Below are 25,975 nucleotides of genomic sequence, written 5' to 3'. Positions count from 1 at the left end.
GGGTGCATGGGTAGCTCAGTCGGTTAAGTGTCTGACTCTTGATCTCAGCTCAGGTCTTGAGCTCAGGTCTTGATCTCAGGGTAATGAGTTCAAGCCCCACATTGGGCTCCATGCTGGGTGTAGAGCCTGCTTCAAAAAAAAATTTAAATAGGATCCATAGTAAGAAGAGAGGACTTGTATGAATTGTGGAAGTAGTCGAGAAATGCCATGCTTCAGAGCACTGCTGAACAGGAAAGAAGAAGAATTGATGTTTGGTGGTGATGATTCCATGGGAATATATATATGTCCAAACTCATCAAATTGTGTACATTAAATCTGTGCAGTTTGGGGATATCAATGATACCACAATAATGCTGGGGTGTGTGGGGGGGTGTTTTTTTATTTTATTTATTTATTTGAGAGAGAGTGAGCGAGAGAGAGAGAGAGAGCACGAGCTGAGGGAGGGGCAGAGGGAAAGAGAGAAGCAGGCTCCCTGATCAGCAGGGAACCTGACATGGGGCTCAATCCCAGGACCCTGGGATCATAACCTGTGGCGAAGGCAGACGCTTAACTGACTGAGCCACCCAGGCGCCCCTAAAGCTAGTTTTTTTTAATGGAAAAAAAAATGTTCTCATCATAAGAAAAAAAACATGTAACTACATGTGATGATGGATGTTAATGAGACTTATTGCAGTGCACAAAATATACAAAAATCAAATCATTATGTTGTACACCTGAAACTAATAGAATGTTAAATGTCAGTTATACTTCAATATAAAAAAAAGAATAAATAGGGAGCGTTCTAGTATCTTTTCTTCTAGGGAAGAAAAATAGTGATAGCATATGGCCTCAATGTGTTAATTAACCCGACTGTGGTAATCATTCCACAAAGCATGCATATGTCAAATCATCATGTTTGTACAATTTAAAATGTATAATTTTATTTGTCAATTGTACCGCAATAAAGCTGAAAATTAAAAAAAAAAGAAGTACTCAGTTCAGCAACACATATACTAGAATTGGAATGATATGGAGATTAGCATGGCCTCTGAGCAAGGATGACATGTAAATTCATGGAGCATTCAATATTTTTTAAATAAGTCATGGGATATAAGGTAAGCATGGTGACAATAGTAATAATGTATATTTGCAGGTTACTGAGAGAGTAGATCTTCAAAGTTCTTATCACAAGAAAAAAAACTGGTAACTATGTGTGATAATGGATGTTAACTAGACTTACTGTGGTGATAATTTCATAATATATTAAAAATATCAAATCATTATGTTGTACACCTGAAACTAACATAATGTTACATGTCAGTTATGTCTCAATATAAAATCTAAAAAAATAAGAATACGGTCTCATAAAGTTAAAACCCAGAGCATAAAGCTGACCTCAAAAAAATCAGTCTCCACCCATGTAATCAAAATCATAAGTTATTTCCAGCTCCTGCTTTTCTCATTCACATCCACTCATCCCATGCACATCGCACACACACACACCAAGTTAGGAGCCAGGGCTAAAGGGAAATGAAGGTCCTGCCTCAGGTTAGGAGCATGAGTCAAAATGAACTGGGCTCTGGCCCTAACTCTGCCACCTCACCGATGAGTTCCCAGACATGTCTAAATTTCCATTTCCTCAACCAGCAAGTGAAAAGAATAGGTCCCACCTCGGAGTAGTGAGGATTATTCTAGGTAAGGCATTGAAGAACTCGGCAAGGTATGTGGCATGTTAATTACCAGTTCTCATTCAACGACGGCCATTAGACATACTTATATAATTACTTCTGATAAAGAAGTAAACTTAGAGTCACACCAATGACTTTTATTTAAAATGATTTGCACGGTTGATGTGGAAGAAGAGTTAGTGAAGACGGGTGGGTGGCTCTTTAAATATCTTTCTTTACATTTTTAAGAATCACTCATTCTATTAAAATACCTTTCATTCTCCTTATTCCCATAAAAGGACAACATAGCACATCACACTCTTGACTAAGACATCAGAAGCAGTTGGAGTCGAGGGCGAGTCATCTTGGGGAGCAGCTGCACCCACCGCCCACCGCAGTCACTCAGCAGCTGTGGACCCTCGTCACAGCTACCACCACCTGGCCTGGCGTACTGGGACCCAAAACCCACAGTGGTATCTGGAGACATGATGTGGAAACAAAATACTATTTGGGCTCTTTTTCAAGCAAGGGGGACATGTATGCTTCTCCGTGTTCTTCCTTCCTAGAGTTCCTTCTTTCCTCCACTTTCTTTCGAGATTTTATCTCCATCCTCAGGCATTCCCTTTCGCTTCTCTCCTTTCTGCTCTCAGGTCCCTGCAAGAGAAAGGTCAGAAAAAAGGTGGAGAAATGTGCTGACAGCTGACAACAAGCCACATTTCTCCTAACTCAGAAATGAAGAAAGCCCTGGCCATTTAGTAGACTTCCACATCTTAGCTTCTCATAATAAATTAACAGGGGAGTTGCTAAAGGTTTTAGTCATAAATAAAAGGAATGGGGCCTTGGGTGTCGGCAGAAGGTCTAGGGAGGAAACTCAACCCGTACACAGCCCTGAGGTATAGAGGGATGTGATTCCACAGGATATGATTAATAGTCTCCTGGTGCTTTCTGAAAAGGAATATGGCAAGTGAATGATATATGGGATGATTCTAACCTCCCAGTGTCTACTTCTTTAATTACATTAACAGGAGGGTTTGCCTGCAGTTCTAATGTGAGGACTATGTGAAGAATGAAGTGTTGAGGAAATGACATCCAAGCACATTACCATTCCCCAGCTGGTTGCCCAGGGGTCCACATTCACTGGTTTATTGAGCACACACGACTGTTCTAAGATCAGGAGATACAGTACTAACCAAAGAAACCCTCCTTCTTCAATATTACCCCTAGGTGGAGAGTGACAGACAACCCATAAGCCTAAGAGGAAACAAGAAGATCACAGACAGTGATAAGTGCAATGATAATGACCAAACAGGGTGGTGATATGATAGGGAAGTATGAGGTGGGAAGGGGGAAGGCTTCTCTCGTTTCCATGGTCAAGGAGTGTCTTTCGAAGGAATTACTGACAAAAGAATGGCATTAATTAAGGTGGTGATGGCATCTACTTACACTTCTATTTTTAAAAATAAACAAATAACATCATGACTCTCCCCCTCCTCCATTTGAACGGGAAACGCTGGGGAAACACCTGAGTGGCTGTCAAGTGAGTATGCGCTGCGATGAGTGCCCGTCTTGACCCCACCCTGCAGGCTGAGTCATGAGGGTGTCTGGTTACTGCCGCAGTGTCAGCTACTCTTCAGTGCTAAATCGTTTTTATACCTAGATTGTTTGATTTCTATCTGTACTGGTCCAGTGGCCAGAGTCACAAAGAGAAACAAATGAAGCTAAGATACAAGTTAAGAGAAACTTAAAAATTGTGTTAGTTCGGTTAAGTGTGCCCTCGGATTATTTTCATTAGCCCTACCGTCGTATTAGATCATCAGCCTGATCAAAGTGCCTATGTAGCAGTCATGAATATCTCCAAAACCTATAAGAACAGTATAAAAAAGAGGAAATATAGGGATAGTATTTTCAAAATAGTGATGGCTTTTCCCTCATTGAGAATAAAGACTATCTGAGAAATGCTTGTAAGTAATGAACTGAAATCTTTTTTCTTATCTCATTGTTTAGAAACAAAATGTAAAAAATTATCAAAATAAGACAACTGAGGTTTTCAATACCAAAATGAAAGAATTTAATGTTGTTGGTCATGATCAGGTCACAAAATTACCTTCAGATCTTTTTGATGCTAAAGGATATAAAATTTTAATCTACACATTACTCTACATTTGGCCCCCAATCAAAATATAAATCAGTTTTAGATTTGCTGATGAACTACACTTTTTAGTGTAGTTAGCTTTAGAAACGTATGTCAATTGTTAAATAAGAACAAGTTTTAAACTATATGTATGTTCTAAACTTTTAATTTTACAAAAGGATAAACTATAAAATACTCTTTAAAATTGATATAAAATATTTAATAAAATTATCTATCCTCTATGTTTATATATGTAATATGAAAAAAATTAAATGATTTTGTAAATTCCTAGCAGGTTTCTAGCTATTATATGGAACTGTGAGAAGAGTTCTTGAGTCAAGAAGTTGAAAATTCTAAATTGATTGCCTTGGCACTCAAAAGGAAGAGCATGGGAAATGAAATATTCGCTAACATTTGATATTTTAGGGATAATGTGATGAGTATCTCTTTAAATTAGAGAACTGATTTCATGTTCACACACTGTTAGGGCTTATATTATTAGCAAATGGTATCATGCAAGCAGTTACGTAAGATGTGTTGTTATATGAAATTTTTTCTGAGGACATCAGAATCAACAAAGAACAGTTCAGATTAAAATTTTTTTCAAAATACACTTATACCGTAACTTGCTCCAGAAAAAACTGATATGTCTCCTGAATTAATATAATTAATGACTTGAACATGTAATTTTAAAACAGGAATTTGTGCACTCCTGTTATATTCCTGCTGAAAGTTCATAATCTAAATCTAATCATGAGGAACTATCAGATAAACCCAAATTAGGCATCATTCTAAAAGATAACTGGCCTGTACTCTTCAGATGTCAGTGTCGTGAAAGACAAGGAAAGACTGAGGGACTGTTCCAGAATAAAACCAATGAAAATTGGTTGCCACACATGATCTAGAATTTCACTATAGAGAATATTATTAAGACAACTGGTAAAATGTGAACGAGATCAATAAATTAGATATAAAAGTATTATATTGGTGTTGATTTCCTGAGTTTAATTATTGTACTGTGTTTCTGTAACAGAATGTTCTCCTGCCCTTGTTTGGGGGGTTGGAAGAGGAGAGAGGATATAAGTAAATATAACACATTAACATTTGGAGGAAATCTAAATGAAGAATGGATTTTTTTGTACTACTCTTGAGATACTGTTCTAAGTCTGAAACCATTTTTTTAAAGAAACAATATAAAGAAAAGACAAAACAGGAACTCTTAATTAGATTTAGGTATGGTAACATCATTAGTTTTTGCTATAGTGTTCAACGATTCATTAGTTGCACATAACAACCAGTGCCCTATTCCTCTTTTGATCAGGTGGAGAGAGCAGCCTACTGAATGGGGAATCATACACAGGGTCACTCTCTGATAAAAGTGAGGTGCCACCTATGAGGCAAAATGCACGGAGACAGTCCCAACAGCCATCACTGCTAAGCAGAAAGCACTGTGTTCAGATGCGCAATGAGCTAGGAGGCAGCCACACGTCTTCCTCTGTACATCCACAGAACACAGCTCAAGAACCAGGTGGCAATACACCTGGTCACTTATTTATTCTGCCTAGTACATGGCAGAGACACATTATTATTCCAAAATAAAACAAAAAAACAAAAAAAAGAAAAAAGAAGTTATTTTGCTCAAGGCCACTCAGTGAACATGTTGCAGAGTTCAAAAACTATCCCCAAATTAACTGATCTCTAGTCTATCACTTTATGTATCATCAATGGAGTTTCCACTCTTCCCCCACTTCATACCTGTCTCTCCTTTGTGTTTTACTTAGACTCCCATAGCCCACTGTGAATGCCTGGACAGCTCATACTCCTGGATACTTACTAATGTTTAGAGAATTCCTTCCACGTACTTTTTAGAAGTACAGGGGACGGTGCCTGGGTGGCTCAGTCAGTTAAGCATCTACCTTCAGCTCAGGTCATGATCTCTGGGTCCTGGGATCAAGTCCCACAGAAGGCTCCCTGCTCAGTGGGAAACCCGCTCCTCCCTCTCCCTCTTTCATTCCCCCAGCTTGTGCTCTCTTTGTCATTCACTCTCTCTGTCAAATAAATAAATAAAATCTTTAAAAAAAATAGAAGTACAGGGGAACACACCACCATCATACACTATTTGCTACTGGATTAAATATGAAAGGACAGGAACAGTTGGGGTAGTTTTTCCTTCTTCAAATAGTGAAAGAACAAGTCACAATTACTTATAAGAGTGACAAAAATTGTCTCAAAGAACCAGAGGACCTCAGTGACAAAAACATTTCACCTATGGTTCTCCAGGAATTCTTCCTACACCAGGTATTTCCAATAAAAATAATAATAAAATTTATATACATCTGGGCTATCTAAAACTGTCATTTTTCAAACACCTCATCACTAGGCTGTAAATGAAGAAGTTAGATTTGTTCTCCTCAAACTTGGGGAGGATGAACCGTTTGGGTTTCCTTTTCTAAAGTGGTTAAATATTCAATAATTCTGTTACGTACCAAAGAGACAGAGCGTTTGGTTCTAAAGCACAGTTGCTGTTCAAAGGACTCTGAAAATGCTTGAATTTTGGAGTGGGCTCTTCCTTTTGATTCCAGTGGCTCCTTGAATGACTCATCTGCTGAGCATTTTCTGTAATCCAGCGTGCGGGTATGGCATCGAAATCCCTGGTCCTCATGAGAATGCCTTCTGCGATGGCTATCAGACGATGTGATTCTGGGAAGCGCAGGAAACTGGGAATACAGAATAAAAATTTTTTGCAATATAAAGAGACTGTACAATATTAGCACAGGGACAGAATATCCATAAATTACCAACTAAACAAATCTCATGTTGAACTGAAATTTTATTGTTTTGATCAGTAGGGCCTTCCTCCTACAATGAAGTAGGGTCATTAGTTAAAACATTAAGTAGAACTTCCCAAGACTAGCTTTGTGCATCCTTCAGCATTAGGGTAGAATAATGAAGCATTCCAAGCTTTAAATTGATATGTAAAAATAAATTCTGAAATTATAAAGAAAAAACTGTAATGAAGCCATAAATGTTTAAGAAATAATGCAAAGGTGAATATTTATGTGATTTCTATATGGAGAAAGAACTTCTAAGCAAAAGAACAATGGGAAAAGTCATAAGGAAAAAAATTTACTACATAAAAATAAAGCCAATGTGCATCACAAGCAATATAAACAAAATTAATGGTAGATTTTTAAATTTTAAAAATATTTGCTACATGTCAGTAATCTTTAATAGATATCCTGAAAATAAATAAGTATATCTCACACGCATACAGGCAAACATAGAGGCCATATAATACAATAACACCAATGTTAAAGTCATAATTAGAAAATAATTAAAGGACAGACAGCTCAGAAAGGCAATCTTGAAAGAAATGTTCTCTCAATTTCTCTCGCTTCCCAACCCACTCCAATCTAGCTTTTGCACCCAGGACTGATTTTGGTCAGGATATTGACTCAATGTCACCAAATTCTGTGCACTTTTGGTCTTTAATCATTCGGTAGCATTCAATCCAGTAGCCCGTGTGGCCCCCCGGAAACAATCTTTCCTTGTCTTCTACCACTGCATCCCCGAGGGTGATCTTTCTGCCACCGTGTTTCAGATTAGACCTTTTTGCTCACTTCTCCTCCTAACTGTTCATAACTGTTGGGGTTCCTCCAGGTTCTAAATTAGTCTTCCTTCCCTTCTTATACTGTCTCCCTAAATATCTCATCCTCAGGCTTCAATTTCTAGCTATCATCTGATTTCCTAATTTATATTGTTAGCCCAGACATCTCCTCTGAGTTTCTGCCCCCTCAAGTTCCCTCGTAGTATCCCACTGGCACTCAGCCTGACTTGTGCAAATCTGAACTCATCACTTCTGCTCCCCAAACCTGCTCCTCACGTGTGCCCTAACTTAGAAGATGGCATCACCATTCACTCACTCAGATCCGTAATTCAAGCCATTCTCTTGCCAAGCCAGTAGATTCCATCTCTCAAATGTCTCTCAAAAACTATCTACTCTTTTCCAGCGTCACTCTTACTACCGTAATCCAAGCCACCCAGATTATTTTTCACCCAGATTATAGAAGCAGCCTCCCCATTGTGAATATCCTATATCCACTCTTACCCATTTATTTCGTCGTTCCCACAACAGCCAGAGTAGTTAGAGCACTGACCAAGTCACATCTGATTGCTTTTTATTTTGTACCTCATCTTGCACCATGCACACTTTCAGTGATGGCCTCACTGGTTAGTCACTTCCTCTAGCTCACTTGCTCCTACCCAACACAGGCACTTTCACAGGGGGTCCTCTCAGCTCATGACCACTCACCACCCCACCCCATTACCCCAGGGAACGGCTAATCTCAACTTCAGTCACTCTGCACTTCCATAGAAACACTTTCCTACCACCCTGGGGGGTTCGGGTGCCAGTTAGATGCCCTGCTGGGGTCTCCTACTTCTCCTTTATGATACTTATCATGACCATAATCAATATTTTGGGTAATTTTGTTACATGTCTCTCATCCATTAGACTATATGCCCCATCACATCAAGGGCTACGTGTCATTCTCTGCTAGAATCCCAGTATGCAGCACTTTGCCCTATTCATAACATGAGTTCATTAAATATATAGCACCTGGCTGGCTCAGTCAGAAGAGCATGTGACTCTTGATCTTGGAGTTGTGAGTTTGAGCCCCACATCAGGTGTAAAGATTACTTAAAAATAAAATCTTAATTAAAAAAATGTATATATATAAGATGAATAAATGTATAAAGAATGAAAGAAAAAGAAATACCAACTGGTAAAAAATTGTGCCTACTAGTAGTCAAAAATTATGGAAAATGAAATAATATACAATTTCGTCTTTCAGGTTAGCAAAAAAAAAGAATGTTATTTAATGGTACCAACACTGGCCAGAGTGCAGGGGGATAGGCACTTGTCTTCTTTGCTGGTAGGACTACAAATACGTACATCCTTCCTAGAAAACTGTTGGAAATACGTGTCAGAGGCCTTAAAATACTCCCGCCTTTGGATCTATCCATTGCATGTTGTTATTTGCTGAATTGTATTCCTCTGCCCCAAATTCATATGTTGAAGTCTTATGTGAGTACATCTATACTATACATCTATAACTCTATTTGGAGGTAGGGCCTCTAATGATTAAGTTGAGACCATTATAGTGGGTCCTACTGGTTTGGCTGATGCTCTTATAAGTGAAAGAAATTTGGATACACAGAGGGACACCAGGAATATGCTCACACAGAGGAAAGACCACGTGAGGACACAGCAAGGTGGTCATCTGTAAGCCAAGGAGAGAGGCCTTGGAAGAAACCAAACCTGCTGACACCTTTATCTCAGACTTCTAACTGCCAGAACTGTGAGAAAACAAATTTCTGCTTTAAGTCACCCAGTCTGTGGTATTTTGTTATGGCAAACTAACACACATATCTAGAAACTTTCTATCAAACAATAATCAAAAATATGGTTAAAGACATGTAAAGCTACTAAAAGATAGGAGGTAAATTTGTGCATGTTTTTCCATTTGTTATAGGTAAGACATGGTACTTGGTGCTTTGGATGAATTGGGAAGCCAAACAGGCACATTGTCCCCCTCTTGGAGATTATGTTGGGAGATGGACATTAAACAAATAGGGCACATGCCTACAGCCTTGGCCAAACGCTATAAAGGAAAAGTTCAAGGTGCCTAGAGAGGATATAACAAGGTAAACTTATGTATGTTCGGGTGGGTGTTGGAGTGGCTAGGAGGGTCAGGGGAGACTTTTGTGAAGCTTTGATGATTAAGATACAATCTGAAGGATGAGCAGGGTTAATTAGGGAACAGGGAACACGTTTCTGCCTCAGGATGAGCCCCATATGTTCAGACGCCCTGCCACAGAAGAGCTTGCTAGAGTGGAAGGAAAAGAAGCCTGTTGAGCATGACCGTCTTGGAGGAGGGAGGGAGGGGCAGGGCTTGAAGTAGGGTAGTATCATAAGATGGGTAATATATACCCAAATGCCTTGAAAGTTTTTCTTTGTGCTGTGGGATTTTTTATTTTTGTTTTAGTATTTTCCAAGTTTTCTGCAGTGATGGCGTATTATATAATCAGGAAAAAAATGATACTTTCAAAAATTGAGAATGAGACACAGAAGGACAAATACTGAATGACTGCACTTACATGAGGTATCTAAAATCGTCAAACCCAAAGAAGCAAGAAATAGAATGGTCTCCGAGGCCTGAGAGAAGGGAGAAATGGAAGTCACTAATCATTGGGTATGAAATTCCAGTTAGGCAAGACAAGTGAGTTCTGGAGTTGTACTGTACAGCACTGTGCTTCTCGTTAACTTAAATGAGAACTTAAAAATCTGCCGAGAGGGTAGATCTCACGTTAAGTGCTCTTACCACAATAAAACTTGAAAAATAAAACTTAAAAATTTGAGGCTGGGAATGAAATGAGGATGTTATGCAAATGTTCTCTTCCATTGAGGGGCCTAAAAAGAATGGTAAGTGTTTTATCACAATATATAGAGAGTATACACTTAATAATCTCCTATCAGATAGGTCTTTTGGTTCGTTTGTTGTGGTGTGTGACTTTGTGGGAAACAGGCTCAAAAGAGCTCTCTCATTGATTACAGGGAGAACTCCCATTTTTAAATATGTTTACGTACCATGCAAGCTCTACTTTTGGGATTTTATATGCCCTTCCAATGGAATTTTCCTGACAAAGACACGAAATAGTGCCCTTCATACATAGCTTGCTTTGGCCAAGTATGCACTTGTCACCCGCCAGCCACGGACCAGGCCTATAGCTCTCCCTCCCACACTGTGAGGCAGGTTCTGCCCTGTGGAATGGGATCCCTTCACTCTGAGCTCACCAGCTGGGGTCCCAGACGACAAAGCCACAAACACAAAGGGCGCTGCAGGGGCCACCTTCAGAGCAGTGACCACCCTGACATGCCTTACAGAAGAGTGTGTTCAGCACCACAGCTGTTTCCACTGCGACCCCAGAAAACAATTCCTGTCAAAGAAAAAACCCTCTGCACTTTCCGACCCAAGGCATAGGTTCTCACTTAAGAAGAAATTAGTGGGAGGCAGGCAGCTCCTGGGTGGCTCAGTAGGTTAAGCATCTGCCTTTGGCTCAGGTCATGACCTCAGAGTCCTGGGATCAAGCCCCTTCTCCCTCTCTCTCTGCTGCTCCTCCTGATTGCGCGCACGCGCTCTCTCTCTCTGTCAAATAAATAAATAAAATCTTTAAAAAAAAATTAATGGGGTGACTGGCTGGCTCAGTCAGTGGAGTGTGTGACTCTTGACCTCGGAGTTGTGAGTTCGAGCCCCATGTTGGTTGAAGAGTACTTAAAAACAAACCTTTAAAACATTTTTAAAAAATTGGTCACGTAATATTGTCTCCTGAAGAGTTTAACTACTTGATATTCTTTATCCTGGCTTTAACTGCAATCACCTTCAATTGTACCCGTCCTGCCCTCTGTGTAAATGGAAGTACCCGAGCCATCCATTAACAGCAAGTTAAGGAACAATGAGGAGAAAGTTCCAGGTGCTGGGAGAATAAGACCCATGTTGAGTCATAGTGTACCAGGCTCTCTGGGGACCACGTCCTTGATCTCTAACCTCAGAACAAATCCTGGAAGGGAATCATTCTTCCCCTATTACAAATGAGGAAAATGAATCTTAGGTCAGCTAAGTGACTTGCCTAAAACTTATATGACTTAACTCAAGAGATAAAGTGGCATGCCTAAAAGTCACATCTATTTTTTGAAGTAATAATCTTAAACCTTTATCTTCAACAGCAGCAACAACTTCATTCTATTTCTATGTGAAATTTCCTGTAAATGTGACTGCTGACAATGACCAGTTATAACAGAATTCTATTACCAAACTAATAATAATTTGTAGGTCTTTAGGAATTAATGTAAAAGAATTTTATGTGAGGAATATTTTATAATGGAGTCTAATGCTATCATAAGAGCCAAGAGGGTTGTAAATTGCTATCTATGGAAACAGCATTGGGAGGAAAAAAAACCTCAAATGTTCAACTGGTAAACAGTAGAGCTCTTTTAGAAATAACAAAGGTCAGCTCAATACTATCCACAGAGGATATTCTAAACTACTGAGTAAAATATTTTTTTAATTGAGGAAATAAATAGACCCTGCTCTGTCAGACTGTTACTCAGTAAACCCTTGGGACACTGTCATCAAGACCCTAACATAACCCACAACTCGCTAAACAAAGGAGAGTGGTAGGTAGAGCTCCTTGGAGCTTATGGCACTATGCCTCATGCACCTGGAATCTTCTCCTAGGGAACAATTCAAGGACTTGTCTCGCTCACCCAGGAACTGGAGTAACCAAACTAAGTCCATCTAAACCACATGCCACTGAGATCATTCCAAATGACATTAAATGCGGTCTTGCACAGTAGTATTTTCATCACTAGTCTTCCACTGCCCAGTGATCATCATTCTTGGTATGGACACCGCTTAGCTCAAGCTGTCAGAACAAAATACCATAGACTGGCTGGCTGGTTTAACCAATAGAAATGTACTTCTCACAGTTCTGGATGCTGGGAAGTTCAAGATGAAGGAGATGGCAGATTTTGTTCCCAGTGAGAGCCTTCTTCCTGCCTTGCAGATGGCTACCTTCTCTCTCTCTGCTTGTCTGGTCTTTCCTCAGTGCATGGCAGTGAGGAGAGAGAGAGAGAGAAAGACAAGCTCTCTGGTGTCTCTAGGAATCCCATCTGATAGGCCCCTCATGAGCTCATCTATATCTCATTACCTCCCACAGGCGTCATCTCCAAATACCATCCACTGTGGGGGTTAGGGCCAATCCTAACATCAGGACAGTAAAGCATATGAATTTGGTGGGGGTGGGGGAGACATTCAGTCCATAATAGAACATATGCCATATGCCAAACTTGAATATAAAATTACCTACTGTCTTCTCACTGTAGTATAAACAAGAAAGAAACATTAAAGACAATGAGGGAAAGGCAAAATGAAAGACTTTTTGCAATAATTAACTGAAGCAACATCTGGGGAAAAAATCCAACTTTCAACACTTCCAACACATACTAATAAGAAACACAGGTGCTTACTAGGTACCAGGCAATGTCCTAATTCCACTAGATAAATCCTCTTTGAATCTTCACTATACCCTTATGCGGTATCCACTACTACCATCGCTCCCCTTTACGTATGGGGAATCTGAAGCAGAGAGAGGTAAGTGACTCAGTCAGTTATGCTGCTAGTGGTAGACCCTGCAAGGCTGCCTCCCTCCCCCACCCTTAGCCGCTTGACTCTGCTGCCTTCCCAGCGACTCCTCTACATCTAGTAGAAGAGAGAAAACAAATCCATAGAACATTACGCCAGAAGTCCTTCTGCAGAGTCGTTACTCTTGCGTGAATCTATCACTAGTTTCGGGGCACCTGGGTGTCTCCCTTGGTTAAGTGTCTGCCTTGGGCTCAGGTCATGATCTCAGGGTCCTGGGATCAAGTCCCATATCCGGCTCCCTGCTCAGCGGGGAGTCTGTTTCTCCCTCTCCCCCTGCCCCTCCCCCCAGCTTGTGCTCTTTCTCTCTCTCAAATAAATATATAAAATCTTAAAAAAAAAAAAAAACTATCACAAGTTTCATGTTGGGGATTAAGGCATTGTCTCCTATTGAAATGAAATAAAAATTTAACCTCAAAAACAAGAAACTACATTAGTCATGAAACTTTAGGGTATTCCCTCTCTTCAGGTTTGTGAGAAATCCTCTAAGGGGACCATGCCCCACCCTGTCCATGGAGTGAGCAACTGCAGGAGAACCACTCCTGCAGTGAGATACTGTAATGATGAGAGTGTGTAGCCATGAGCATGACCTATGCAGGTCATTCAGGGATAAAACTAAAAATTAAAAATATCTTCTACTGCTTTAAGTTGAGAATATGAAGAGAGAATACAAAAAATGGTTAAAGGTGATTATTTTTTAAAAGAAAAAAAATCCTTTGGGTACACACAGGTAGAGACTCATATTATATCCCCTCAAATGATATCATGTGGGCAAGCACGTACTGTGCCTACCCCGGAACACAGAGGAAGCACTGGAAAAGTCCGTCGGGAGTTAGCAAAGCCCTAGGCCAGGTGACTCAGTTCCTCCTGGGAGTCCTTTCATTTAGCATAATCCTCCCTTCCACCAGGCCCAACAATGTTAAGAGAACCATGCTAAGCTGAAGAAGATGACTAGAGAGCTGCATAGACTAAAGTATTAAAAATCCACTTTCAATGAGCAGAGTAAATAAGGAATATGGGAACCGTTTTACTTCAAGTTTGTATTCATGTGGTGCTGGAGGTAGAAGGCATATCCATTCACTTCATGAAAGAGACTTCATATTACTGTCCTTTTTTCCCGAGAACAGGACAGTAAAGTTAGATTTTTTTAATTTACTTTAAATCAGCGATCACGATTATTATACTGAGTCTTGTCAAAAAGTAGTGTTCTCTGAGAAGAACCAAGCTTTACCCCTTGTCTGCCTTGTTCTTTCTGCCAGATTTGTATTTTCCACTAGACCAGAAGTTCCACAAGCACAGAGATCATGTATGTCTTCTTGTACCCTCTAAGCCTATAGTGCCTAGCGTAAGTGACGCCTGGCACATAGTAGGTGTTCAATAAATATGTTCAATGAACCAAGCCTCCATTGCTATGGTTTTGCAGGAATCATGAGGCTAAAAGCCATTTTAGAAACCACATTCAAATGGGAAAGGAAGGGGAAGCTCTTCTCTTCCTATGCATGTAATATATAGATGGAAATAGGTTATTAATAGGTTGTGGGGGGAAGACCTTAGATGGGAGCAGTGGGGAGAGAAGAAAAGAGACAAGGCTAAAAGTAAGCTTTTCAAGTTATTGATTGAGCTCAAAGCAAAACACACGCACACAAATGAAAACCTATCTCTTATCTCTAAAGTAAGAAAAAGCTGAGCACATTTTAGAGTTAGAAAAGCTAAGTATCTAACTATAGGCTTTCGTCATAAATATATGGTGTTTTGTGACTGGATCTGGGCATTCAGAGCCCTGACTATTTCCAGGACTCTGCCCACGTTGCCCTGGGTCCCCTGCTCTGTGTTCTACACTCACACTCTCTCTACTCTACTCGGCCAGGTGCTCATTTTTATTCCATGCTTTGTCTCCTTAAATAAACACATACTTTCTGCATGTAGTCTGATAATTGTGGAATTCACTGTTGACTTAGAGAATCTAAGCAGGTTAATTCAGGCAAATGCTCGAAGCGAATATGAGCAGGAAGAGATATACAGACCCTGTTAGAAATGCCATACATAACAAATCTTGCTAGTCCCCATAGTTTAAGGCAAACAACATTGCAACCTAAAACTGGATTCCCTAAAAAGGGTGGATTATCTCTGGTTTAAAAGTCTAAGAGATGCTAAAATGTATTCAACAAAACTGTATTTTATTAGTCATGTTTCTTCCTTTGTTTTTGTATTTTCAACAGTTCTAAAGGGCTGTTGAGATAAATAGCTAATCACAGTTTTTCTCTTTGTTTCTCCCTGGTTCTCACTATCTGGAAACTGGAAACTAATTGTACGTCTGGTTCACACATTGTGAATACCTCACTTGGAGCGGAACGTAAGAGACTAAAATGAGAGTATGATAAGCAGGCGTTTATCTACAACAAAATCACGGACTCTTAGAGCAAGAAGAGCTCCCGGAGATCACCCAGTCCAGCTCTCTTCTTTTTTACATAAGGAACCTGAAGCTCAAAGAGCTGTTGAAACTTGCCCTTTGTGCCTCAGTGCGCATTTGGTAAGAAATCTATCCTCAAATATTTGTGTCTTAAAGAGGTCTTATTCCTCAAATTTGCTGGTCACTGGGAGTAGAAGACATTGCCATGCCCACTGTAATATCCCTCACGGGCATTTTGCATCTGGGAACTCTGAGGCTAAAACTGAAATAAAATAACATTGCCCCAAAACATACGCGGTTCTGGGGTCGACAGAAGCAGAAGTTTGGGGAGGTATTCTCTATAGCTGGAGTCCTAAGTGACTTGTGAAAAAGAAAACCTATATCCTTGCTGTGTAATGTGAAGCAGGGGACGCAGGTCTCTGCTGCAGGGTCTTCTAGCCCTGCCGTTGAGCAGAGAGAACCTCCGCCTGAGCCTGCTGCTGAGACCTCACTGGTCAGCCCCCCCGCCCCAACCCGTTCTGTTCTCAGGAGCTTTCTCCTGCTTGCATCCTGCCCCCTAGACACTGGGTGCTCTGCTTCCCTATGGAACAGTAGGGCTGAGAGCAGAAAAATTTGGGTTCCCTCTCCCCTCGGGAAACCCAAGGGGAACCAGAATTAAAAGGATATCAAATTTATCAAAGGTAGTGATTTATTATGTGGAATCCTCAGTTCTTCAGAGGTCATCAAATCTCAGAGCTATTTTCAGTATTTCAAAAAAGACTCGGAAATCACACATTGACCCACGCCTGATGCTGCACAGACTAATTTATAACATTAAGTTTCTTTCCTTTGGCTCGAGTCATATTAACCCTCAGGAAGATTGTCTCGGGTTTATCACGAGCTCTGAATAGTAGTTAAAGATATCTTAGGATACTAAAAATGAAGAAATCTTTACCTAATAAATGAAATTCAGGTCCCCTGAAGGACAAGATAAAATAATAAAAGGGACTTTTGTGGGTATAAAAAGGTTTAGAAGCACTGATTTTTAAACAAAGAAGATTTTATACCAAAGGCTTCTTCAAAAATGATCTAATAGAAATCCCCTCCCCTAGTCCAGCTCTCCCCTGGTTCTCTGATCATAACTCACTGGGCAGGGCAGGGAGGTTTTCCTGTAAGTGGCATCTTGTGATCCGTGACGGTCCCGGAGTCCTCTCTCATTTTCTTCTATCCAGCTGTGACCCCAGAAGCTGCTCATCCATTTGGCAAAAGACACATCATCATCATCATCATCTTTGTGCTCCATGGGTAGCGGATTCAAATTATCGAAGGCCTGTCCCTAAATTTGAGAGAAAGAAATATCATCCAACAGGGCTGACTTGATGAAACCCAGGATCTCCCCCAAAAGACAAAATGAAACTGGTATTTTTGAATGTTCTCCGATAATGGGATTCTTAAGGGAGAAAGATTTACTAAACAACCACTTCACCATCAGGCAGCCTCGGGGAATGTCTATTTATAAATTGTGCAGCCCACATTCCCTCCCCTCCCCCTGTCTTTTTAAATTGAGGCTTTTTAATCCTTCCATTGCTGGGGCTTGTGCCTCCAAGCCTAAGGGTGGGAAGCACAGTCCACAGCCTGGTTTTCCCTGTGCTTTGCTGCCGGTGGCATGTGATGGCATCTCCAGCTGTCAATAATGATGGAGCATGACCCTTACAATATGCTTGTCAGCTCCAGGCTAGCTCTGAAATGGGGCCACTTACAAGGGACAGACTGACCACTGCCTGCAAGATGGCCAGCTATTGGCATGTTATATCTACTGCTAGATATACTCCTAATAAATAAAATTGATATTGATACAAAAATCCAGCTCTTGGTTTTAAAGGAACAGTTTTTTAATTGATGTATTATTTATATCTGTATAAATAGTGCATGGATAATGTACAAACCTTAAGCATACAGTCTGATGAATTTTTACATACATATGCCTATACCTAACCACCACCATGCAGGTGAAGAAGACATAACACATTTTCAGCACCCCAGCTGGCTCCCTTTTTCCTTCTTCCAATCTATCCTCCCTCCAAAACGTTATGACTTCTGACCGCTGTTGCTATAGATTAATTTTACCTGTTATTGAACTTTCTTTCAATGGAATTATACAGAATGTATTATTTTGTGTCATTCAACATTATGTTGGTGAGATTTAGCCATATTTTTGTGCTAATGGTAGTTGATACTTTACAGTACTACACTGTATGAATATCCCACATTTAAAAAAATTCAGTCTACTAATGATAGTCATTTGGGGTTGTCATTTGGGTTGTTTCCAGGTGGGAAATAAATATTATATATATATTTTAGTGGGCTTTTTTTTTTTGAAATAACAGGACTAATAAATTAAGCCCCTCCTTTGTGCCAGGTATGAAGTGGAATATCTTACATATGGTATTTTCATTATGACAACACTGTGACTGGGAGATTTGTACCTCATTTTATAGATAAGGACATTGAGATTCAAATAGATCACCACTTGCCTGAAGTGAACTTACTACTAAGCAGCACAGCCAAGTCTGAAGCACGGAGTAGAATAATGAAGTCCAGACTCTTTCCACCATTCCACCAGTATTCCAAGAAACCTTTGATAAAGCTTGCATTCTTAGATGGAGGTATTCCTGATTGTTTTCTATATGTAAACTCTTCCTAGAGCTACAAAAAGAGGGGCTTAATAATTGTGATCAGTGTTCCTAGAGCATGGTACCACAATTTCTAAGTTACTAAGGGAAAGTAACCAAAGCATAAAAGAGCTTGCAACATTTTTATTTCTTGTTTTAAATAGTGAGAGATACAGGCTTGTTACTTTGTAATATTTTTATTACAGAATGCAGAGAGCCTGTTTTCCAATGACCCAGATGAGAAAGGAAAAGTTATAACTATATAACCGTATGCCACCACTGTTGATTGTTAATAAAGAAAGAAAGGTAACTTCTGTTGGGGAAGCAGGAGCAGGTATGTCCACAAAACTTACCTATAGATAAACCTCTTCTTTTCTATTCCTCTTAAGACAGAAATGGCTGTTCTTCCAATTTCAGAAACAATAATAAATAAATCTATGATCAGGGGATGGAAAAGCCAGAACAGGTCATACCTAATTATTGCTTAAATGTATTTTGAAGAAAAGAAATATGACTTTATTCTAAAACCTCTTTGAGTGACATCTATCTCTTGGAGTTCTGAATCCTTCTTTTAAGGCCTTATAGACAGAAGCAATTTAAATATTGGAAAATGTGCACATATAAATATGGAGATTTATTATGAGGAATTAGCTTATGCAATTATAGAGACTGATAAACTTCACAATCTGCCATCTGCAAGCTAGAGACCCAGAAAAGCTAGTCGTATAATTCAATCCAAGTCTAAAGGCCTGATAACCAAGGGAGCCAATGATGTAAATCCCAGTCCAAGGGCAGAAGTTGAGATGAGATATCCCAGCGTATGCAGTGAAGCAGGAAAAAAGAGCAAATTCCTCCTTCTGTCTTTTGTTCTATTCAGACCCTCAACTGGATTGGATGAGGCCCACCACACCGGGGAGGACAATCTACTTTACTGAGTCCGTCATTTCAAATGCAAGTGCATCATTTCAAATGTCCAGAAGCGGGGCGCCTGGGTGGCACAGTGGTTAAGCTTCTGCCTTCGGCTCAGGGCGTGATCCCGGCGTTATGGGATCGAGCCCCACATCAGGCTCTTCCACTATGAGCTTGCTTCTTCCTCTCCCACTCCCCCTGCTTGTGTTCCCTCTCTCGCTGGCTGTCTCTATCTCTGTCGAATAAACAAAATAAAATCTTAAAAAAAAAAATGTCCAGAAGCACCTTCAAAGACACATCCAGATAGTGTTTAATCTGGGCACTCCATAAAATTGACATATAAAATTAACTGTCACAGGCACTAATTCCATTCATGAAGGCTCCACCTTCTCATCTATTCACCACCCAAAGGCACTACCTCCAAACCATCATATTGGAGATTAGGCTTCAACATACGAATTTTGTAGAATCACAACATTTAGTCCATAGCAGAGTACCACGTAAACAGCACCCAGTAAAAACCAGGGGCACTAAGTCTCTAATGAGCATGTAGACGCTTCGCATGTGCTGCCATCCTATAAGACTTCAATGGGGGAAAATGGGGAAAAAACAAAAACAAACAACAACAACAAACCTTTTGGAAGCTTGTGCCTGGCTTTCTTCAGACTTCACCCAATATGCCTTTCCCCTTTTTGGATTCCGTTCTGTATCCTTTCAGTGTAATAAATCTCATCCATAAGTATAACTATACTCTGTGGATTCTTCTAGCAAATCCTTAAATGGGGGTGATGGTGTCAGAAGTGTGATTTATTAAAAACAACCCTAACTCATTGAAATATAGCTAAAACAGTGCTTGGAGAAATCAGAAAAAAAGAAGAGGGGAAAATAACACTCTACCCACTGGGGCAGCAGCCTGTTGCATTCCAGCCAGGATCTCTCGGTAGCTGTAATGTTAATCCTGAAAGTGTTGAATTTACTGCTAAGGTTAGAGTAAACTTACAAAAAAAAAATGTGAGAGAGAGACACTTTCTAAAATGGCTTTTTATTTTGTAGCTATTGCTTCTGGGTATGTGCTTTTAAAAAAACAGTATAAAATATTATATGCTTGTAATTTCATAAATGCTAAAGGGATTATTCCAATCTGGGAAAGCTGCCCAACAAAAGGTGCTAGTAGAACAGGACTTTTTGCTTGGATGGATTAAAATTTAAAATCTCTGAACATCTGAGCTTTGAATATTCATAACTGATTATTGTTCCCATGATTTTTGCCTGTTGAAGCCTATGAGAAAAGGCAGACAACATAAAAGGAGAAGTAATCTCTGCAGGAAAATACACTTTTTGAGTTTTTAAAAGCAGTTTTTAGCTTGGTAATAAGTTTCTGTAAAATCAGATGTCTGACTCAGAGGCCAATGATCTTCTAGACTAATTGTGCATATTTTTCAGAAGGTCAATTTGGACTCAAAGACTGACAAGATAAAGGGGGCTTAGAAGAACTTGGAACTCCACTGTCAAACGCTGTAGTCTCTCATCTTTGCTGCTGCCAAAGAAGAAAAGTCGCTGGCTTTTTTGGAATCCTGAATTCAGAGATTCTAATTGCCTGGATCTGATGGTAGGCTGAAACTTAATAACATCTGTAACAGACTATTTCAATCTTGGAAAACAGACATAGGCTCAATGAACAGAACTGAGACGCTGGGACTACTGCAGACTTAAGACCCCTCCATGCGGCCATCAGTTACAAGAGCATCATGGATGCTGGCTGGACCACATGGGTCACCTGCAGATGCCCATAAGAAGGGGTTCACTCTCTGATGGGACCACCTGAAACCAAGCTGCTGGTGGCTGTATATTTCTAAGGTAGGGACTAATTCCATTTGAGATGATCACAAGGAATCTAACCTGTGATTCCTGTTAAGCTGCAAGTTGGAAGAGCACAGCATGGAGAGTAGGGCCTCTCCACCCACTCCTGCCAGAGGGGACTCTCAACCCCTGTTCAGGAATGTCTCACTGCTGTTGACTTATGTCTGACTTTCAAGATTATTTGAAATTTGCAACAATAGACTGATAGCCTGGTTCTACTTTACTCACCTATCTCCTAAGTTAGGCAGTTTGATTATTAAATAAAGCTATTCCCAAAGAGAGATTATTCTTTTTCAGGCTGCCTACTGAATAAATGATCATGATGAAAAAGATGGGGGTTATGTAAACATGTTCTGAAAACTTTTGAAAATTCAGGATTTTGTCCTAACCAGCTCCTGGTCATGCTGCGTCTTTCTGGTTAAGTAATATTACCAGTGTTTTTCTACATAAATTCTTCTGTTCCTCTGTTACACATTTCTTAAATCATCACTTATTAAGTGGAGCACAGGATGTCAGATGGTGAACTGTGGCTCAACAACAGACACAAGAGGAATTAAAGTAGAGTAGTTTATTACTTACAAGTCCTGGAGGAAGTGCCTGGCACACCTTGAGGGGACACGTGGGGAGGTCAAGGTAGAGTGCAGATAGAGAGAGGCAGACACAGGCACGTTTTTATCAGAGTCTGCAGGTGGGGTGCTTTGGGGTTCCTAGGGCTAAGGGTAGATTTATCAATTGAAACCAAAAGGGCAGGGTTTGGTAAGCCACACATGAGTCTTACCTAAGGAGCCGCATCAGGAGAAGGCGGTGGGGGCAGGGGAGATGGTTGATCCCAAGGGCTGTTGGGGAAGTGAAAGCAGAACTTACCTGTGCTTGTGACTCTGCAGACTGCTATCTAGGGCATGTATAGCTTCTTCAAATCTTTGGCCAAAAATTCTCCCAAAGCAACAATATAGGAAGTCACTCCCCCCAAAAAAGAATTTGGTCTATAGTATATATAAAATCAATCTGCCTCCATTTTTCTCCTAGTTAAGCCCATTTCCTTAAATGTATGAGAAAGATGGCTCCCTGCTTTGCCTGGGCTAAGGTTCTTAGAGCAAACCTGGAGCAGCCAGGCCGCAGCAGCAGTTGCCAGGGCTCGGCAGCTGGAGGAGAACTGCTCTCCCAGACTGTCTCAGGAGCCCTTGCCCAAGAGGAGGCCATGCCCCACCCTGGGAGCCGGGCCATCAGCTTTCTTTGGAAGGCACTGGGACACCTGCCCTGAGGAGATGTGGCCAGGGGCGCGGGACCAGAGAGAGGTGCCCTTTTGACCCTGCTCTAATGTTCTACCTTGCCAAGCCCATGGTGTGTACTCAAAAGTGTCGAGTGGCTGAGACAGCTGTAGTTTTCTAGAGAGCTTGCGTGTGTATTTTCTTATCATGCTCAATGTGAAAGGAATTACCTTCTCTTAGAGGGTGGGAAGCTTGTGGCGTGCGTGTTCTCATAAAGCAGTCAGGCATCATGGGCACCCAGGTAATCAGTGAAAGTAATCCTTGGGCTGTGTACAAATGAAGTGCTTTTCAATGCCACTCTTTCACATTCCTGCTTCAGGAGACTGTGATCTTGGGGGGGCGGGGGAGATTTTCTCTTTATCTCATTCTCTCTTTCATTTATTTAACTCCCGTTATTTATTTCAATGCATTCCTTTTACTTAGTTCATTCTCCATAACCCCTGTGGTTACAGTAATTTATTTTTTAGTTCATTTTTTTTCTTGCCAGTTAAAGGGAAGAATTATTCCCCACACTATTTTCAAGCTTGCCTGAGCCACTCTCATTCTAGAAAAGAAATGCTATGTACAGAAGAACTAAGCTGCTCCATCTTTATATATTTATATGTAGTCACAATACATCAGTGGTTTTCACACAGTTTTTACTTTCCAGAAAGCAGTGCTTGAATACTTGACACTGTGTGCAGTTATGTTGAATGCCCTGATTGTCAGAATGTTCTTTTACAGGTAACATGTTAAAGCATAGTCATCCATTCCCATGATTGTTATCAAGCTACACTGTGAAGTTTGCCACCCTGTTGCTTGGTGATTAACCGAGTGTCTGTAAGTATGTATTACTTGAGGGTACATCATCATCATTTCTTATTCTAAAAAGCTATGCAGCTCGTACGATGAAAACTATTTTTTAAATATACTACTGCTGATGTAAAATATATCTGAGGGGGGGAAAGGTGTGTTTTCAGAGTCTGCCTACAAGAGTGTTGGTTATATTAATATCTAGTTACTTTGGCAATAAGCATCATTAAGTTCTGCAGGATTTGGGCTAATGGGAGGCTTCATAACAGTCTAAGTTGTTAGATGTTGGAATAGGTCTTTATAAGACAATATATCATCTCTTCCAGAAGAGATCTTGAAGCATGGTATCGATTCTCATCTGCCAGAGATGGAATCCATGCGGTTTTGCCTCCAGTAGTTGTTATTAATTGTATGGCCTCTCAAGGTCTTTTTGATCCCTGGGCAGCTATTATTCTAAAACAGAATTGAATGCGCTATTTGTTAAAATTTACCACTGTAAAAAAAACCTTACCACTTTAGCTCATCAGTGTGTTATACTTCAGAAAAGGCTTTCTCCTTCCAGCTCTTAACTACAGTTTCACAGACTTTAAAGGTAATTTCTCAGCACTTTTTTTTTAGTCTGAGTCTACAAGCCTCCATAAGAAGTGCCCCAGAAAAGAATCGAGGGAATTAAAGAATCCTGTGAGTCTCACTTCTAAGAGGAGCAAACTTTTGCAATGTACAATAACAGAGTGGGTCACCAAACATTTAAAGGAAAGTGTGACAAAATACTCGTGACATTTAGAAAAAGAAATTGGAAATATTAAAGTCTGAGCCAATGAACAATGGGTGGGGCGCCTGGGTGGCTCAGTTGGTTGAGCATCAGACTCTTGATTTCGGCTCAGCTCCTGATCTCAGGGTCATGAGATTAACCACCTCCGCCCCTTGTGTGCACCCTCCAGGTCTAGCTCTGCCCTCAGAATGAGTGTGCTTGAAATTCTTTCTCTCACTCTCCCTCTGCCCCTCCCCCAACTACCTCCCAAATAAATAAATAAATACATCTTTTAAAAAATAAAAATTAACAACAGGTAATCTTTCGACTGTTATAAATAAAAATTCCAACAAAGCTCCAGAACAATCTTTTCTGAGGATCAAATGCCATATACTCTTAGTATGAATATGGTCTTTCTGGAAAGAGGTATAGCAAGCTGTATTAAGAAGATTTGTTTAAATATTCATGTTCTTTGACCCAGAAATTTCTCTCCTTAGTATTATAAGTATATAATCAGAGGTATGCAGAGGATATTTGTTCATCATAACATTATTTAAAATAGCAAAAATGTCGGGCACCTGGGTAGCTTGGTTAGGGATCCCGCTCTTGATTTTGGCTCAGTTCGTGATTTCGGGGTTGTGGGATCAAGCCCCCCATCAGGCTCTACACTCAACACTTTGTCTGGAGTCTGCTTGTCCCTCTTTCTCCATCTGCCCCTCCCCCCACGTGCACACTCGCTCTCCCAAATAAGTAAGTAAATAAATAAAATCTTTTAAAAAAATAAAATAGCAAAACTGTGGAAATATCTTAAAAGCACAACTGGAGGGGCACCTGGGTGGCTCAGTAGTTAAGCATCTGTCTTCGGCTCAGGGCGTGATCCCAGGGTGCTGGGATAGAGCCCCACATCGGGCTCCCTGCTCTGCTGGGAGCCTGCTTCTTCCTCTCCCACTCCCCCTGTTTGTGTTCCCTCTCTCGCTGGCTGTCTCTCTCTCTGTCAAATAAATAAATAAAATCTTTAAAAAAAAAAAAGCAGAATTGGAGATCATGCTAATAAATTATGGCACATTCATACAACAGAATCTTATGCAATCATAAAAAAGTCAAGGGATTTAATGACACAGGGAACTTCTCAAAATAAAATATTTGGTGACAAAATCAAAATATAATACATTGTGATAGTTAATTTTATTTGTCAACCTGACTGGCCCATGGTGCCTAGATGTTTGGTCAAACTTTATTCTGGATGTTTCTTGAGAGTGTTTTTGGATGAGAATTACATTTTTTAACAGTATAAATTGTTATTTATTTATTTATTTATTTATGGCAAATAAAATTAAAAAATTTTTTTTAAATTTGAGTATAGGTGACCCACAATGGTACATTAGTTTCAGGTGTATAACTTAGTGATTTAACATCTCTATATGTTATCACCATACAATGCTATTACAATATCATTGACTATATTCCCTATGTTATACCTCTTATTCCCATGATTTGTTCTTTCCATAACTGGAAGCCTGTATCTCCCATTCCCCTTCATCAGTTTTGCCCATCCCTTTGGCAACCATCAGACTGGTCTCTTTTTTTATAGGTCTGATTCTGCTTTTTGTTTGTTTATTCATTTATTTGGTAGATTCCACATATAAGTGAAATCATGTGGTATTTATCTTTCTCAGTCTGACTTATTTCACTTAGCCTAATACCCTCTAGGTCCATCCATGTTGTCACAAATGGCAAGATCTGGGGCGCCTGGGTGGCTCAGTCAGTTAAGCGTCTGCCTTCAGCTCAGGTCATGATCCCAGGGTGCTGGGATCGAGCCCCATGTCAGGCTCCCTGCTCGGCGGGCAGCCTGCTTCTCCCTCTCCCACTTCCCCTGCTTGTGTTCTCTCTGTCTGTCAAATAAATAAATAAAATCTTTAAAAAAACCCAAAAAACAAATGGCAAGATCTCTGGATGAGATTTATATTTCAATTGGTGGATTTTGAGTAAAGCAGATTGTCCTCCATAACGTGGGTGGGCCTCATTTAATCAAATAGCCTAAGCAGAAAATAAGATTGACCTACCCCAAGCAAGAAGGAATTCTACCAACAGGCTGCTTTCGGACTTCGAGTGCAACATTGCTTGCCCTGGATCTCCAGCCTGCTGGCCCACCCTGCAGACTTTGGGTTTGCCAGCCTCCATCATCACGTGAGCCGATTCCTTAAAATAAATCTCCCTCCCTCTCTCTCTCTTTCTACATGACACACACCTACACACACACACATATACCCTATTGGTTTTGTTTTTCTGGAGAACCC

General features: G+C 40.3%; 1 protein-coding gene and 1 non-coding gene across 6 annotated transcripts in view; one reads left to right on the top strand and one right to left on the bottom strand.

Moving 5' to 3' along the window:
* The first annotated feature begins 968 nt into the window (after positions 1-968).
* On the top strand, positions 969-1,072 carry LOC121100595. The gene has a single exon (XR_005832342.1). It is a non-coding gene; the product is annotated as a U6 spliceosomal RNA (small nuclear RNA).
* Positions 1,073-1,789: 717 nt separating this feature from the next.
* The window catches only part of LNP1 (leukemia NUP98 fusion partner 1), a 34,627-nt gene continuing 10,441 nt past the window's right edge, over positions 1,790-25,975 (bottom strand). For 2 of the 5 annotated variants that reach the window (XM_040621155.1, XM_008702008.1), the window contains exons 2-5: positions 17,961-18,132; positions 16,574-16,762; positions 6,264-6,494; positions 1,790-2,300 (exon numbers count right to left, since the gene is read on the bottom strand). In XM_040621155.1, coding sequence (XP_040477089.1) covers positions 2,151-2,300; positions 6,264-6,494; positions 16,574-16,762; positions 17,961-18,080 — 690 coding nt within the window. In that variant the 5' untranslated portion in view covers positions 18,081-18,132 and the 3' untranslated portion in view covers positions 1,790-2,150. Of the gene's footprint in view, positions 2,301-6,263; positions 6,495-16,573; positions 16,763-17,960; positions 18,133-18,451; positions 18,534-25,975 lie in introns of all 5 variants that reach the window. The other 3 variants (XM_008702009.1, XM_008702012.1, XM_008702013.1) reach the window with 3 other exon arrangements.

The sequence above is a fragment of the Ursus maritimus genome, unplaced genomic scaffold (assembly GCF_017311325.1).
Source record: "Ursus maritimus isolate PB19 unplaced genomic scaffold, ASM1731132v1 scaffold_4, whole genome shotgun sequence".
NCBI classification, from domain to species: Eukaryota; Metazoa; Chordata; class Mammalia; order Carnivora; family Ursidae; genus Ursus; species Ursus maritimus.
This window is presented reverse-complemented; position numbering and strand designations above follow the sequence as displayed.